The 18,440-nt window shown below is 45.7% G+C and overlaps 1 protein-coding gene and 1 long non-coding RNA gene across 5 annotated transcripts in view; both read left to right on the forward strand.

Annotated features, from left to right (window-relative positions):
* PXK (PX domain containing serine/threonine kinase like) overlaps window positions 1-14,510 on the forward strand; it is a 118,690-nt gene extending 104,180 nt beyond the window's left edge. Inside the window, exons 18-19 of one of the 3 annotated variants that reach the window (XM_083156263.1) lie at window positions 10,875-10,909; window positions 14,088-14,227. In XM_083156263.1, the coding sequence (XP_083012389.1) occupies window positions 10,875-10,891 (17 nt within the window). In that variant the 3' untranslated portion in view covers window positions 10,892-10,909; window positions 14,088-14,227. Of the gene's footprint in view, window positions 1-10,874; window positions 10,910-14,087 lie in introns of all 3 variants that reach the window. The other 2 variants (XM_083156264.1, XM_083156262.1) reach the window with 2 other exon arrangements.
* On the forward strand, window positions 1,183-9,378 carry LOC146025988 (uncharacterized). 2 transcript variants are annotated; one of them, XR_014454331.1, is made up of 3 exons: window positions 1,183-3,171; window positions 3,337-4,867; window positions 4,917-9,378. It is a non-coding gene; the product is annotated as an uncharacterized LOC146025988 (long non-coding RNA). The 2 variants fall into 2 exon arrangements; XR_014454332.1 differs by having other exon boundaries at window positions 3,337-4,247; window positions 4,305-9,378.
* Window positions 14,511-18,440: the final 3,930 nt, after the last annotated feature.

The following is an 18,440-nucleotide window of genomic DNA, read 5'->3' on the forward strand; positions in this document are numbered from 1 at the left end:
CAAAACTTGTTTGTAATATATATTAATATTATTAATCAGTATTTATTATAGACGAGTTTTATTATTTGCAGACTTTTTATTTAGTACTTTAGGTTTAAGTGAAGCTTCTGAAGATATAATGAAACCCATCATTCTACAGTGGTGTGATACCAGTGAGTCTGACCCAGGGCCAGATTACAGGTTCCAGGTGCCCCACACATGTAGCCCCCCTTGTAATGCTGCTAAACACCCGTGTATGGGCGCTCAGGAACTCGCCAGTCATACTGCCCATGTGCATGTAACTAAGGTTATACAAATCACGCCAAGGCGTGTGAGCAGCGCTAGGAAAAGGGTTGGCACACACTGGTAGGTACAATATATAAATTTTACTGAATAAAATGGAACATATAACACATCACAATATGAATCACAATATAAAAACAATTATGGTACCAAGTAAAACTGGTTCTTCACGTCACAAGAAAACAATGGATATATGTATAACACCTTTGATAAAGCTGCAGTTGGCAGTGAAACGCGTCAGTGGACTGCTGGTTCTTCACTCAAAGTACTCCAAGTGTGGACTCCCCCACCCAGATTGGACCCACTTGCTTTAGGTGTATTAACACCCACGGATTTTCCCTGCATATCCTCCCCTTCTCCCAACCAACTCTCCCCCACTCTGCCTGGTGGACACTGTTCCTCCCAAACATCCTGCGGCATAATTCCAGCTTGCCAGCAAAGGAGGACACTGTCAAGTGAACGGATACCACCACTTCATTCATCTCTAATCGTGTTTGGCAGACACCGCTCCTTGGATTCTTCTGGGGTATTCGATTCCCCCCCCCCCCCTCCATCCATCATCAAATATACAAGGGGTACCCATTTAAGCGGAAGCCGACCGACTGATAACAGCTGTTCACAAACCATACACCATTGTGAGGACTTCAATTTCCACTCAGTGGACATCACTGGACATCCAGACCTCCGACCATTGGTAAAGTGCACTTACCTGCGATTGTTGGTTTTCTCCTCCCCTTGCCCTTACCCTACCACCGTCAACCACTGTCCAATCTGGACTTATACATATATCCATTGTTTTCTTGTGACGTGAAGAACCAGTTTTACTTGGTACCATAATTGTTTTTATATTGTGATTCATATTGTTATGTATTATATGTTCCATTTTATTCAGTAAAATTTATATATTGTACCTACCAGTGTGTGCCAACCCTTTTCTTAGCGCTGCTCACATGCTTTGGCGTGATTTGTTTTGTTGCCTTCCTTTCAGGTGGGGACTGACTATCCCCCCATTGAGCAGCAGCTAACCTATAGAAAGACATATCCTGTCAAGCGCCTGATTTTTTCCTTGGAAGTATTCCTTGGGAATTTTCCTAACTAAGGTTATACAGCTGGCATGTAGGATCTAATGCTTGTGGTGTAGGAGACTTTGGCTTTAGGCTGCCCAGCTGGCGCTGTAGCACAATGTACATAAAGTAATGGTTCCATCAGTAAGTTACATTGGCGCAGTCACCTTTAGAACTTTACCCTCCCACAATACATTGGGAAGGGTGATGGCTAACAAGCATGGAACAAATTAGGCCTTCATTTTATTCCTCAGCTATAACCCCCCCCCCCCCCCCCAGCCCTGGCACCCTAGGCTGCAGCCTAATCAGCCTATTGGTTAGTCAGGCACCTGTCTGATCACCCCTCTAAAGCTGCTCTCCCTTCTGCTACTGATTGATGGAGCTAAGAGTGTTATCAACACCTTCCATTGAAATGGGTAGTTTAGGTCGGAGTTGCACAGACAACACCGCTATAACTGTCCAGCAATAGCAGGCAAGAGAAGAGCAACTCTGGAGTGTAACTTGGAGCCTTTGGCAGCACCTAAAACCAAGTAGAACCCTGTATAATTTTGCTGAATTTCATTGATGTCTTAAACGCCACTGGGTTTGTATGTGTGTATGTGTGTGTGTCTACAGCAGATAAGCGGCGATGATGCAATGACCATTGCTAGCCCGTACACACTGGGTGGCTTTTATGCTGAAAGCAGCTCAAAAAGAGTAAACTGATCTGCTTTCAGCTCAAAATCGCCCAGGGCCAGCGTGTATGGGCCTTTAGTGATTTTATTGTGCTGAAGAAAGGTGTACAGGGGTTATTCGTGCTACCGTCAGGGTGAATATTTCTCTTGTAATCCCTAATGTATTAATAGTTGTAGAGGAGGACTGGTGGTGCATTAGATTAATGTTATAGAACAGTGGTTCCCAAACCTGGTCCTCAAGTACCCCCAACAGTGCACGTTTTCCAGGTCACCCGGCAGGTGCACTCATTATTCAGACACATTTGAAAAGATCCACAGGTGGAGCTAATTATAGCACTTGTGATTTCTGTGCGGAGACCTGCAAAACATGCACTGTAGGGGGTACTTGAGGACCAGGGTTGGGAACCACTGTTATAGAAGAAAGACGGTAGGATATTTTAACATGGTATATTAATTATGTGTAAACATAACTGCATTGTGAATAAATGCAATTTAAGCAATGTTAATAAATAGTGTGATACAATCATTCAATTGAATAGGCTATAGAATTAAAAATTAAATATATATAGCAACAACAGCATGCAATATTTAAAACAAACATTGGTATAACAATAAGCCGGCGTGTGTCTGCCTGGCTGCAGGGTTCCGTATTACCGCTCTATGAAACTAGTGTCCAAGGTTAGTACAAGCGGTCCTTGGTAGCGGGACACTGCCCGTGAGTATGTTTGCAGAATGGGTTCCCGGTTTGACAGCTGAGGGGGGTATTTCTAATGCCCGCAAGGGTCTGTGCACAAACACCGCAGCGGAGTGTCGGCGGCCGATCACTCTTGATGCAGAGGGATTGGAGTTCTATGTGCACACACGGTGTAGCTGAGCGGCGGAGGCCGGTATACTCAGTGCAGCATAAAAGGGAGGAATAAAGACGGAAAGGTTTTATTACTTGGTTTAGGTCCCTCACTCCTTTAGTGTTTAGTCAGTTTCCACAGCCGCCTGTATCTCTTGTCCTATTAATTGTTTGAACAGGCTGATGTCAGCATCTTGCTCAAGGAGACAGGTTGGTAGTGTAGTGGGTGGACCAACGCGTTTCACATGGCATCTCAATGCTGTGCTTCGTCAGGAATACCTGTCTTGTGCCCAATCCATGGAAACTGGCAGAAATGCTGGCTACAGTTCTTTTTGTTTTTAAAGTGCAGTTTCTGGAGCATGCAGGGGACAACAGAAAGACATTTCTAAATGGATATATATATATATATATATATATATATATATATATATCTATCTCCTCATTATATCTATGGTGCTGCGGATATATATAGAGGTGTCACAATTGGTGTGGCTAGAGCTCTGCTTTTGAGAGCGCTTACACTTTTGTCATACTTGAAGTGGAAGTCACTTTAATTTGGATCACCATACAATATGTACCCCTATGTTCAGTGGCAGTCTGGGCTGGGGGACAGGGTGCCATGTGCCCCCTAGGTCAGCACATTTATGCACAACTTGGGCCAGTTGTGCACATGCCTGACAGTTAGGAAGTATCTGCTGCCTCCCTCTCAGGCTGTCCACAGCTTCTCAGTCACTGCTGCTGTGACTGGGTGCTTAGCAACCCGCAAGTGAGGGGAGGGACTGCTATTATGTTTGTTTATTGACAAGTTACAGGCAGCAGCCTTTGTGTAGCTCGCCTCTCCCTCCTTTCCTTCCCTCCCATTGTCCAGTCACATGACTCATGCCATAACCCCCATTGATGAGCGGATTTGTTTATTATAGCACATTTAGCACTGCTGCTGCCAGTGGTGTGGCAATGGTCACGCAGACCCCACAGCGGCTTGGGGAACTCAGCGCCGGCGGAGTCTATGGGGAGTCCCGTGATGTTTCTACTGCACCCGCAGTCAGGCGGGTGCTGCCTGCCTGCTTAAATAGCTGGCATATTGGAGTAGCAAAGCCAATGAACATTTCAAATGTGGTACCGGCCACCAGCCAATCAGAGCTTGCAGACCAAATGACTGCCAAACCACAAGCTCATCCAATTGGCTTTCAATCTGGCGTCAAATTTAAAATGTCCACCAGATTCATTTAGAGGGATCCAGAGTCACGTTCTAGCTCCACTTCCTTACCTGTTGTAGTGGCTTCAGCAACAGCAGTGGCTACAGATGCCTGGCTGGACTTGATGGTGAACAGCACTTGGGCCATAGAGAAAGTGACTGATCCCCCTGTTCTCCTGGGAGGAGAGGTGTGGAGGGCACTGGCTGATGCAGTGACTGATCCCCATGTGCTCCTGTGAGGAGAGGTGTGGAGGGCACTGTCTGATGTAGTGACTGATCCCCCTGTGCTCTGTGAGGAGAGGTGGGGAGGGCACTGGCTGATGTAGTGACTGATCCCCCTGTGCTCTGGGAGGAGAGGTGTGGAGGGCACTGGCTGATGTAGTGACTGATCCCCCTGTGCTCCTGTGAGGAGAGGTGTGGAGGGCACTGGCTGACGTAGTGACTGATCCCCCTGTGCTCCTGTGAGGAGAGGTGTGGAGGGCACTGGCTGACGTAGTGACTGATCCCCCTGTGCTCTGTGAGGAAAGGTGTTGAGGGCACTGGCTAACGTAGTGACTGATCCCCCTGTGCTCCTGTGAGGAGAGGTGTGGAGGGCACTGGCTGATGTAGTGACTGATCCCCCTGTGCTCTGTGAGGAGAGGTGTGGAGGGCACTGTCTGATGTAGTGACTGATCCCCCTGTGCTCTGTGAGGAGAGGTGGGGAGGGCACTGGCTGATGTAGTGACTGATCCCCCTGTGCTCTGTGAGGAGAGGTGTGGAGGGCACTGGCTGATGTAGTGACTGATCCCCCTGTGCTCTGTGAGGAGAGGTGTGGAGGGCACTGGCTGATGTAGTGACTGATCCCCCTGTGAGGAGAGGTGTGGAGGGCACTGGCTGATGTAGTGACTGATCCCCCTGTGCTCCTGTGAGGAGAGGTGTGGAGGGCACTGGCTGACGTAGTGACTGATCCCCCTGTGCTCCTGTGAGGAGAGGTGTGGAGGGCACTGGCTGACGTAGTGACTGATCCCCCTGTGCTCTGTGAGGAAAGGTGTGGAGGGCACTGGCTAACGTAGTGACTGATCCCCCTGTGCTCCTGTGAGGAGAGGTGTGGAGGGCACTGGCTGATGTAGTGACTGATCCCCCTGTGCTCTGTGAGGAGAGGTGTGGAGGGCACTGTCTGATGTAGTGACTGATCCCCCTGTGCTCTGTGAGGAGAGGTGGGGAGGGCACTGGCTGATGTAGTGACTGATCCCCCTGTGCTCTGTGAGGAGAGGTGTGGAGGGCACTGGCTGATGTAGTGACTGATCCCCCTGTGAGGAGAGGTGTGGAGGGCACTGGCTGATGTAGTGACTGATCCCCCTGTGCTCCTGTGAGGAGAGGTGTGGAGGGCACTGGCTGACGTAGTGACTGATCCCCCTGTGCTCCTGTGAGGAGAGGTGTGGAGGGCACTGGCTGACGTAGTGACTGATCCCCCTGTGCTCTGTGAGGAAAGGTGTGGAGGGCACTGGCTAACGTAGTGACTGATCCCCCTGTGCTCCTGTGAGGAGAGGTGTGGAGGGCACTGGCTGATGTAGTGACTGATCCCCCTGTGCTCCTGTGAGGAGAGGTGTGGAGGGCACTGGCTGATGTAGTGACTGATCCCCCTGTGCTCTGTGAGGAGAGGTGTGGAGGGCACTGGCTGATGTAGTGACTGATCCCCCTGTGCTCTGTGAGGAGAGGTGTGGAGGGCACTGTCTGATGTAGTGACTGATCCCCCTGTGCTCCTGTGAGGAGAGGTGTGGGAGGGCACTGGCTGATGTAGTGACTGATCCCCCTGTGCTCCTGTGAGGAGACGTGTGGAGGGCACTGGCTGATGCAGTGACTGATCCCCCTGTTCTCCTGGGAGGAGAGGTGTGGAGGGCACTGGCTGACATAGTGACTGATCCCCCTGTGCTCCTGTGAGGAGAGGTTCGGAAGGCACTGGGCGATGCAGTGACTGATCCCCCTGTGCTCCTGTGAGGAGAGGTGTGGAGGGCACTGGCTGATGCAGTGACTGATCCCCCTGTGCTCCTGTGAGGAGAGGTGTGGAGGGTACTGGCTGATGCAGTGACTGATCCCCCTGTGCTCCTGTGAGGAGAGGTGTGGAGGGCACTGGCTGATGTAGTGACTGATCGATCCCCCTGTGTTCCTGTAAGGAGAGGTGTGGAGGGCACTGAGCGATGCAGTGACTGATCCCCCTGTGCTCCTGTGAGGAGAGGTGTGGAGGGCACTGGCTGATCCCCCTGTGCTCCTGTGAGGAGAGGTGTGGAGGGCACTGGCTGATGTAGTGACTGATCCCCCTGTGCTCCTGTGAGGAGAGGTGTGGAAGGCACTGGGCGATGCAGTGACTGATCCCCCTGTGCTCCTGTGAGGAGAGGTGTGGAGGGCACTGGCTGACGTAGTGTGACTGTCATGGATTCCTGCTCCATGTGGCTGCTAACAAGTCGCTCTTTTTGCACCCCCTGCTGCTTCTCTCTCCTCACCCTCTGTTGAGAATTGTTCTTGCACCTGCCTGCATGTGCCAAAATGGAGTATCTGATCTTAACTGCATGTGCCAAGTGTCTTGTTAATAGAATAAATAATGGAAAGTCAAGTAATGTTGCATATGTTTAATATTACGGACTCCCACTAGGACGGTTACATCAGTACTGCATGCTCAGTGCTCGCTGCGTGTCTCCAGCATAATTTCAGCAAGCATTGCTGTATGTACAGAACATACATGATGTGGCTTAGGTATTCTCAAAGCCAGAGCCATCAGCGTTTCATTTTACCTGGGTTCCATCTAGAATGTTACATGTAAAAAACTTGACAACGGGGATATTTAGCAGAGATTGCAGCCAATCGGCTCCTAACTGCCATGCCACAGGCTGTGTGTGAACAAAAGAGACGAAGGAGCTGGTTGGCTGATGTTTTATCTCTCTCCATGGATTAAGCTGGGCATGTCATCGCCGAGGCTAATCCAGGTAAATATACACACTTACTGATCTGCGTGTCCGTCAGTACATTCAGTGGCAGGCATTTGAATGTGATCACCCAGCTGTGTCCCCCACAGCAGGTGTACAAGGGGGCTACAGTCAGATGTGCTGATAGATAAGCTGTGCTGTCCAGCATATGGGAGAAGGAGATAATAGGGTCTGGTTACATAAAACACTTGGAGGGTGGAACTAGACAGACCATTGCGTTATAAATGTAGGCAGAGATTTATCAAAAGAGAGAGAGATAAAGTCGAGTGCTAAAAGTACCAACCATAAGCTGATTGGTACTAGGTCTCACTCTCCTCTTTGATAAATCTCCCCCTCTTCACTAGACTGCCATCCTGGCATCCACATTTTGTAAAGGGTCTACTAATACATTAGTCAGGGGACCCAGTTCTGCAAGGTACCAGTGCATACAGTAGCAATGCGGTGCTCTATTGGAAGAGCTTACATACAGGACTGAAAACATCAGCCAGCTTTTGATTCCAAGAGCAGTGTCCAATCAGAACAAGCCATTGTTTTTAGTACTGCACTCTTGTGCTTGGAGATGATTGGATGGGATGCACTCTGCATTCTTGTGCTTGGAGATGATTGGATGGGATGAGCAAGATATATTTCAATTCATTTTAGTTCATTTTAAAAATTGTGAATTCAATATCCCAACAAAGCTACATGTTAATAAACCCCTTTAGGATGATACAGTACCACGCATTACAATTGTCAGCATTTTGTGAGATCACTGCTTTGCTTTTAAAGTCTTGTATCCTAAATGCTTCAATGCCCATCTAACCACCCATTAAATGTATATACATGTATGATTTCCCTTCATTATGAACATCTGAACTAGTGTGTTGCTGGCATACAGTAACTAGTCCCCTGCTAGACTACACTTGTTTAGCATTATACTTAATAAAAATAAAATTGCAGGGATAATTCCGTTTGCACTCCTATCTGGCCAGTTTAGGCATGTACTTGGCATAATAGGGGCACCCGTTCATTCTTGTCTTTAGTTCAAAATAATAACTTGAATTTACCCAAAGAACACGATGACTGTTGTAGTCAGGGGTGGACCTAACTGTTAGTATTCCCTGGCAGCAAATGAGCTGGCAGACCTGTTTACACAAACTACGAAGCGGCATCTGAATTTGGGCAGTGTGTGTGTGTGTGTGTGGATACTCCAGCATCATGTGGACCAAATGTGTACACACCGTAATATAATCCCCTTATAGTCTGAGCCAACAAGTCAGAGTCTGAAGCGTTTCCATTCCCTAAAGACGCTTCCTGCGTCTGAGAGATCACCAGGTGCTGACACATAAACATTCTTACAGACAGCAAACTCTGGGAGAGAGGTATCAAAACTTTTGGGCAAGTATAAGAAGTCCTGGACAGAGAGAAAATCAAGAGCGAGAAACTAGCAACAAACATTCTCCTAACTGGTTGGTACTTTATCTCTCTCCGTGAGTTAGTAAATAGACCCTCATACTTTGAAGTGACAATGAGGCCAGTGGTCCCCAAAATTGTGTATGTCACCCTTAGGTTCCGTTATGTGATGGAGTACAGCACTCATTTCTGTTTGTCCACATATGTTACGATTGGAAGCCACAAGCACTGGTTTTTCTTATTACATTCACCATAAATCAATGTAATTGGTCTTGAACCCCCAACCAAGGGCACCCTGCCAATGCCTCGAGGCACCCCAGGATTCATAGGCACACAGTTTGGGAACTACTGAGTTATACAATTGCTAAGCTCCCATGTCTCCGCCGAGCTGCACCTCAGCTGGTCTGGTTTTGTTCTTTAAATCCAGTATATACAGAATTCATGTTTTTCGATGGCGATGTCATTTCTTGTTTGGCTGCCGAGTATTCCTACAGCCAACCCCTACCGAACATGAAGTCTGCGAGGATCCGGGGGGGGGGGGGGGCACACAATTTTGATGCGTTCCCCTGTATTTTACCCTTCGTTGCATACAGTTGCAAATTTGCCACATACCTATATATATACACTTGTGCTCATAAGTCTACATACCCTAGCAGAAATTGTGATTTTCTGGCCGTTTGTCAGGGAATATGAACGATAAATCTGAATTTTCTTTCACTCATGGTTAGTGGTTGGGTGAAGCCATTTATTGTCAAACAACTGTGTTTACTCTTTTTAAGTCATAATGACAACAGAAACTACCCAAATGTCCCTGAAATTACGTACGTTCTCCTATCTTTAATAAACCAGCATCGAGCTTCTGGTCCAGTCCTGGTTCCAAAATGAGACGTAGGGGTCCCCCATATGTTTGAAACCAGCACCAAACTACGCGGTACGCGTCCTCCGACCTTTTCATACCCCCACTATCCACGTGGGCGTGGAGTTGAGAATAAAATAGTGTGGCGAGCACAGCGAGCCACCGAGCCCGAAGCGTGGCGAGCGCACGCGGATACCTGTGAAGCCCGCGAAGGGACGCGTTTACCTGTGAAGGTATCCGCGTCCCCACGCGGGGCTCGCTGCGCTCGCCACGCTTCGGGCTCGGTGGCTCGCTACGCTCGCCACACTATTCTATTCTCCACGCCGACGTGGATAGTGGGGGTATGAAAAGGTCGGAGGACGCGTGCCGCCGCCCCTCGCGGGCTCGCTGCGCTCGCCGCGCTTCGGGTTCGCGTTGATCGTGGGGTGGCGTAAAGTACTTTTGGGGGGACATTTCACTGTTCTGGGGGGTTTTTGGGGCTTTCTGGCCCATTTACCATTGTTCCCTATGATGATTTGGTGAAATTGAGGTATTTAACATTGTTCCCTATGAGAAATCGGGGCCATCGCGAGTACATTGAGCCATTTAACATTGTTTCCTATGGGGAAATCGTGGGCATCGCGTCTGGACCATTTAAGGCTTTTTTAGCCGCATACGACTCGACCGACGCGATTTTGACTATTTTCAATGCATTTCAATGGGAAAATCGGGGGCATCGCGTCAGTCGCGTCGTATACCACTAAAAATTACACACGATGCCCGCGATTGTGGCCATGCTAGGAAACAAGTACCAACAGTTTTTTTTTATATATAGTGCCTACATATTCCGCAGCGCTTTAAAGAGTATAGTTGAAAATTCACATCAGCCCCTGCCCCAGTGGAGCTTACAATCTATATTCCCTATCATATATACATGCACACACAGACATTCTAGGGTTAATTTTGTTGGGAGACAATTAACCTACCAGTATATTTTTGGATTGTGGGAGGAAACCGGAGTACCCAGAGGAAACCCACGCAAACACGGGGAGAATATACAAACTCCGCACAGTTAGGGCCATGGTGGGAATAGAGCCCATGACCTCAGCGCTGTGAGGCAGTAATCCTAACCATTACACCGTACGTACTGCCCTTTATCTATCTCTCTCAAGTCTTGATACATCTCTCCTTCTGTGTGTGTGTGTGTGTGTAAATACTTTATTGAACTGCAAGGTCTATCCCACGCCTTTTTTACTGTCTATTAACCCTTTGAGTGCCAAAATCTCTGTGAGAGATGTGCAGGATATCCGGTAAAAACACTAACATTTGTTATATATATTCAAACAAAAAAAAAAGTGTAAAAAAAATAAATAAAAATAAATACATTTCCTATTTAAGGTAAGAAATACAGGTCATTATGATTACAAATATTTGCTTGACCATTTTTGACACCGATGTTGACAAATTCACTTGGCACTCAAAGGGTTAAACCCTGCTGCTTCATACAGGATAGGACCACCCCTGGTTATAGTGTGACAATAACCGTTCCTACATGTACGAGTTTGTCTGTAAGATGTAAATAATGATTGGTGTCCTTTTTTCTCCCCTCTCTGCTGTCTTCAATGTAGAGCATGCATCATTTTGAACGTGAATTATCGGTAAAGTAAGCAAACGCTTCATTATGTCACTTCAAAAAGTGCTGTTTGCAACCACTTGGGGGCAGTGCAGAGTAAAACCGCGTCACCGCAGTGCACAGTCCAACATCTTCTCAGAGCAGTCCTGCTGGTTTAAATGGTTCTAATACCAGTGACACTCTTTCACACGTGCATTAAAAAAAAGTATTATTTGGGTCTAGTTTCAAGTACACGGGAATTATTTAAAGTTAGCGCTTGGTTGTGTGTAAAAGGGCTCTAAATCCATTCTGTGATTAGGAGAGACCGACAAGAACCACAAGATAATAGTTCTCAATGAAAAGGGGATTAGGAGGAGGAATGTTATCCGCTTATTATACTGTCTGACTTCTGTAACCCACAGACACTATATGGCGTAATTACCAGGCTAACATAGGTAGTAGAACCCACTTTTCCCTGGAGTACTTGGCACGGGAATGAATACCCTTGAAATACTCTACTATTTGTAGCTATTCTCTTTGTACGACATCAGTGATATCCAAGCGGCATCACTTGTTGTCTCTATACTGCAAGGTGGATTAGATGTGGCTGCTCTCCTATTTACTGCTGCGCAGTATTCATTAATGAACAATACTCTGCTCAATAGAGTCTCCTGAAATCAGAACTACTGGCATGAAATGTCCCTCAGTGTTGTATGCCAAGTGACCGCTGTCGTGTACAATACTTGAATCCCCGCATAGAGGTGAAGAGCAGTGTTAGCCTGAATTTCAGTCAGCGGAGCAATACCGTCAGAAACTGCTCGCTCAGAGATTTAATAGGGGACTGGAAGACCAGATGTAGGGAGTCTTCAACATTTCACCTCCATCTAGACATGTATCACCCTACACCAGGATGATGACTTTGTGTTCCTGACACTGAGGTGCTGCAACGTTAGAGCAACATGAGGTTCCGGAGCAGCCCCTCACATTTACCAAAATCCAGCATATATTGCAGTTCTCTTGCTGGAGTAGATGTAGACTGACCAGGTGGAGGCGGAAGAAACAAAATGCCATGATCTTTGTAATAGTAGCTTCATTCTGCTAATACAGATGTGTCCGCCTACATCTAGCCTCAATATGACATGCAGCACAAGATGCAGACACTGGCACAGTCTCACGTGGCCTGGTGCGCCAAGAGCGTATTGGGTGAGACTGCACCAATGAAGTATGAGGATACATCTGTAAGTGACACGATTTGCTTATTGTAGCTAATCAGATATATTCTGAGACGGCCCGAAATTATTATACAACTTCTTGTGGTTTCTAAAGCAAGATCGTCTTCTCCTTCTTCCTAGTCCATTTATATAGGTATTAGAAGTATGTTGGAGTGGTGCACTAAATTCATGATGTCCACCACCTATTCTGAGACGGCCCGAAATTATTATACAACTTCTTGTGGTTTCTAAAGCAAGATCGTCTTCTCCTTCTTCCTAGTCCATTTATATAGGTATTAGAAGTATGTTGGAGTGGTGCACTAAATTCATGATGTCCACCACCTACCATCTAGATTTCCTTCTGTCTGCCTTGTGGTCATTTAATGTTTGTTACATGTTCTGTATTACATCGATAACATCGGCATCTGGTTACATGTTCTTATGCACATTGGAATATTTGTATACAAACTGCTAAATGCCGTCTAGTTTCATGCATTTCCAACCTTACCAGGTCCAGTGGACTGAGGCGGTGGCAATGAGTAAGAGGCCCTTCCTAGTCAGAGTAACTTACACAGATAACAGGTGCAGACCCATATTATACGTGTATGATCATCACCGATTAACAGACACAGAAGTGTTCATTCTAGCACCCGCTATCTTTGAAAACCCATGCAGTTCCTCTTCCCTGCCAGGGGTGTCATTGTCTGCTGTGGTGTTTCTAGCACAGGTCTGGTTTGCATATCATTGCTGATATACAGACAACACTGTGCTAGAAGCACTACAGCAGACAGCGACACCCCAGGCAGGGAAGAGGAACTTCATGGGTTTTCAAAGATAGCGGGTGCTAGAATGAACACTAATACAGGTATATGGGAACATTACATTTTTGGGAAGTAGCTTCTTGCAGACACTCTGGGTGGGATAATGTAATGGGGTGTGAGATTTTGATTGGTCTTTTTTTATTTAAAGCGGCAGTCATTTATACTGCAAAACCAGGTTGATTTTGTCATGTAAATGATTGCTGCCTTAAAAAAAAAAAAAGTACAGTATTGTAATTGATTTTATAATATAGTGAAACTATATTATAAAATAGTTGAAAGGGACACTCATAATGGTTTTCATCTCATGTGTCACAATGGTTTTACTTCATGTTTTTTTAGGTTTTAATTTTTAACAGTGCTGGGAATGCACCCATAACCTCTCTTTTCCATATTAAGGACCCTTGTACGGAAGCACAATCAATGCAAGTTGTTTTGCAGAAGGGAAAATGTCTCACGCAGCAACAGTCACACAACACCATTATTTAGGCTTTTATATTAATACCCCTTATTCCCTGGTTATTGACCGGTTAACCTGGGACACTGCTCAGTGGGAAAACGTTCCCTGTGAATCAGATCGGGTAGCAAGCGAGATTAAACCCAGGAAGGACCTAGGTAACAGGGCAGTGTAAATGGACAACCTGGGTCCCATTATAACACAATACAGAGGCTGCTCACCGGCACTTGGAGATGATGTCTTCTCATGTGTCGGCAGAGGAAAGACCTGCCAGTAACTCGGGTTCATCCTGTGCGACATGGCTTGAAGCCTGTGTTTGGTTACCTGAGTTGGACTTAACAGTCTATAGATACTGTATGTAGCGCTGCTTGCAGGCAGTGGATATTGACAGTCATGGAAGAATTGTACAGGACACTACACCTGTATCTTATGTGGAAGGCTTGTGGTATAATAGTGTGGCATCTGAAACAAATACCAGCGGTAGTGGTTTGCGGTGAATGGTAAAGTGCCCATTATTAGACATACAGACCGCACTTTAATATGTATCTGGAGAGTACCCGTAATTGTTTTTCTGTACTATACCTGCTGGAAATCACGGGTCAATAAGCCACAGGGGGAGAACATAAGCCATACATATCACTCCATACATAGTGACTGAATGCTTTTCAAATCGACTATTCCCTTAAGGCCTCCTGGACGTAATGTATTATATAAATTAACTTCATTTCTTTCATTTTGTACAGGAAATTCAACATTTCAAATACCAGCACCTCCCCCTCCTCCGCCTCTACCACCAGCTGCACCTCTCCTCCCTCCAAGCAAGGACGTGCCAACAGAATCCGCCCCCACCTCTGTTAACGGTACAGACCGTGGAGCCTTACTCAGTTCCATTAAAAACTTCAGAAAGGGCGCACTGAAGAAAGCGGAGACGAATGATCACAGTGCCCCGCGGACCAGCTGAATGCTCAGACTTGAGCAGGCAGTGAATGTGGATATATACAGCTTAGCCCGCTCGCTGTTCAGATATTTTATTGTTTTATATCAGGATTTCCGTTCTGTAAATGAAAACATGTACTTAAGAGAATGCCTTACGTTTTAAGGAAGGTTGAGAGTAGGAAAACAGATGCCCAGTCTCACTTATTATTAAATAGCTCTGTCTTATCAAATCTTCTTCATTGTGTGCTCTTTCCCCTGTTCAGTCCAGAATTCCATCAGAAGACAAGACGCCAACAGTCACCTGGTCTGAGTGGGTTTCCTGGTCATAAAGAGGTTTTTTTTCCCTTTAAGCTCATAGGAGCAAGACCACTTTTTGATATGTGAATTTGAAAATGCAATTGTCTGGCCTATTGTCTGTGCTACGAGAAATAACCTTTTTGTGACATCAGGAAAACACAACCCTGGACCTGATTGGCAGATTTAAGTATGGTTCTGGCCACTTATTGGGTCTGCCCCTTATACTTTGGATGGGGGGGCATTATATTTTTAAAAGGACATGTTTGATATTGGTAATAGCTTTTTAGGACCTTAAAATTTGAAACAAAGAACCCGTAAAAAAAAGCAATGTGTTGGAACAGCGGAAACGTGTCTGCTTGTGGCATCATAGTAAGAACATTGTTGGGAGATTGTCAGTTCTCAACCACCATCTAATTTCGGGTATGGGTCATTGGGTTGACCACTGAAGATGGACATGGCTAAGGTCGTCAAGGTTGGAAGGTAGACACAAACATTAGGTCAGCAATGGGAAGGTCAACAGTTAAAAGATCGACATTCACATTTTTTTTGTCCTGAATGTCGACATAGACACCATCAAAGTATACTGCGTCCACTCGCATAGCTCGGCACACCATTTTATTCTCCCACCACGCCTTAGTGCAGGCTTCCCAACCACAGTCCTCAAGGCACACCAACAGTGCAGGTTTTAGTGATATCCAGACTTGAGCACAGGTGACTTAATTAGTACCTGAGTGATTCTGATTAAACAATCTGTGCTGAAGCCTGGATATCACTAAAACCTGCACTGTTGGTGTGCCTTGAGGACCGTGGTTGGGAAAGCCTGCCTTAGTGGATGGTAGGGTGAAATACCCTACCATCTTTTGACTTTTAACCTTCCCATTGTTGACCTAATGCTTCTGTCGACCTTCCAACCCTGTCGACCTTAGCCATGTCAACCTATTTGAGGTGTCTACCGAAGCCCTGGTCAACCCAATGCATGTCGACCTAAATAGTATAGACCTAGTGACCCTATCCCTTAGATTCTGTTCATTTTTCTTTTATATTAAGAAATGGAGATCTATTAAGGATCTTCACTCTACAACTGTGGCTCCCACTCCAGCTGTAACTTTAGGGCTACCGATTGCGACTTAGATTTAAATTCAATTTGCGGCTTATTCTTACATTCTGACTGCTAACAAAAACAGGTTAGTGGTCCTCCTGTTATAATTACAGATGTTTGTGTAGCTAGTTTCAAAAGTAGGTTTGATAGATGTTCACTTTTGGAGATCTCCTCTCTTTGTGATTTTACCTCCAGCCAGTTTTACCTGTACCATAGTTTAACAACATTAGGAAGTACTGTTAGATTCAGTGCTTTATTCCCATTATAACTACTCAAGCTGCTTCTCATTCAGTTGTGAATGTGGCACTCTGATTGGCTATATCCATCGACCAATCAGGTGCATCATAGAGTATACACCTGCTCTGTTTAGAAATTTAAAATAACGTGGTGTTTTTTCACTGCTCTAAGCATAGGCTGGTGGTTCATTACTGGTGAAGTTGGCAATTTCCAAGGGGTACTTCCACAGACCGGTATATAGAACGTGGGTCCTAAACTAGAGAACTTTTAAAGCACTGCAGTCCTAGATAGTATTTTAGATTGAGGACAGAGTGTGTATGTTTGAAGCAAGTCTGGTGTCATTTTTTTTTTGTATACACAGAAAAAACAGTAATGCATATATTTTACAGCATGCAGCTCGGCGCGCCCATACCCGTGGAAAGGGATTTCTAGTCTCTGTCATTGCCCTCAACATGTGTACACCCTTGCAGAAGCCTATACCCAGTGCACACATGCACAACTCTTCATATGCCTGCACACTGAACCATGCTTACATGGAAGAGCCCCATTACCGTCCTGTTGCCTCTTTCAGGTGCAAGTGCAGCTAGGGCCGAGTTCTGTACACCATCAGTCACAGGTGTGTATGCTCAGCACTAGGCCATGCGCCTTGCAAACCACATGCAAGATACACAAAGTTGACTTGTATAACCACATAGACCTAACCCAGGGCTGGGCAATAGCGGCCCTCCAGATGTTGAGGAACTACACATCCCAGGATGCTTTGCATTAGTTTTGCTATGTGGCCATGCTGAAACTGATGCAAGGCATGCTGGGATGTGTAGTTCCTCAACATCTGGAGGGCCGCAATTGCCCGGCCCTAACCCATTGTATCAGCAAGCTTATGGCCCCCTAGATGTCCTGCTTCCCCAATTTGCCAATTCACAGTTATCCGCAATCTGGGGTTAAAAATGTCCAATTTGCTGATATCAACTGTCAGGGGATCCAAGACATTGGTTCAATATATCTATGGGGGTCATAAGGCTTCAGGAGACAGCAGAGGTGTCACCTTCCATACTGGCACAGGATGCTTGATGAAGACTCCATCCGTGTGCATGATAATGGTGTTTGGCTTAGCTTCCTCACCTCATGCTTTCGTTACTGAATTCCCAGCTCCCACACAGTGACAGGAGCTGGGTGCTGTACATAATGTTAGGGTCACTGAGCCTTTTGATGACACCTGGGAGCGGCTCCCACCCCCTTTGTGACGCCATTGGATGAGCATACAATTCCATTCTGTCATTGTTCAGCTTTGCGTTTATACATTCCGGGTACTGTAGGGCAGTAAGATATGTTTACATGGTCAAATCTGTTACTGAAATTCATAATCTAGTTGCAGAAAGGAGAAATTGTATTAATATCAATGGTACACATGGCTCCGAACTTCAGTTTCCTTTTTAATTTGCACTTTACAATCTGTTTTAAGAATGCAGAGGAGTTGTGGTTATGATTAAGGGGCTCATTACTACAATGTATATTCAGTCATATTTTTATTAAAATAATAAACCAACCCCGTGATTTATTGTTTATTTGTTTAGTAAATTCATTTATTAATCTGATTCCATACAGTTAAAAACATTGCAGGATCTACTGCACTTATTAACCTCTCACAAACGTGAGGCAATCTGCCATGGTGACAAGACTATAGGGAGCAAGAATTTAAATGTTAAACTGTGTTACACGAATAGGAGCAGCTCGGTACTTGGTGAGAATTAGTAAGTAGGATGTCAAAAAGTGATACAGAAGTGAAAAGCAGTTTAGGTACTAGGTCATTAAGTGTAACGCTAAAGATGACCTAAAGCTATACCACCTCAGCAGGCCTAGGATACCGGCGGGGAAAGCGTGTGAAAATTGGCTCCCCCAACACCATTTATGTTTATCAATGGCCAATATGACCTCTGAAATGTTGAAGATTGCAGGAAAGGGGGACGGTTTGTAGGTTGTGTGTTAAATATTTGCAGCTATTTTTCTATATTGGTAGTGCCATCTTCATTACTCCCTGGTGTACCAGTTAGAAGCTTTTACCATCTTAACATATTATATTTTAAATAGCCGATGTGACTATGGATTCGCAGAGAACTACTTCCAAAAAGAGACTGATCTCTTTGTCTCTTCACCCTAGAGGAGCTGGTTTCTCACAGTTGCAGTCTTCCTAATAAATCAGTAGTTAGTATAAGGCCAACTCTAGTCCTCGAGAGCTACCAACAGTGCACATTTTCCAGATGATCTCACAGAATCACAAGTGAAGTAATTAGCTCCACCTGAGGATCTTTTAAAATGATTTAGTGAGTAATGAATGCACCTTTGCAGTAGCTAGGTTGACTGGAAAATGTGAACTGTTGGTAGCTCTCGAGGACTGGAGTTGGCTACCACTAGTATAAGGAGTCAAAATTCCTAGAAGAGATCGTGGTGAATTTACCAATTTGTTCTGGGTTTGGACTCGCCGCCTAATTGGCTCAGTGATAAATGTACCCCTACTTCTGCCATTTGA

Source organism: Crinia signifera, chromosome 8 (assembly GCF_055691185.1).
Source record: "Crinia signifera chromosome 8, ASM5569118v1, whole genome shotgun sequence".
Taxonomy (NCBI): Eukaryota; Metazoa; Chordata; class Amphibia; order Anura; family Myobatrachidae; genus Crinia; species Crinia signifera.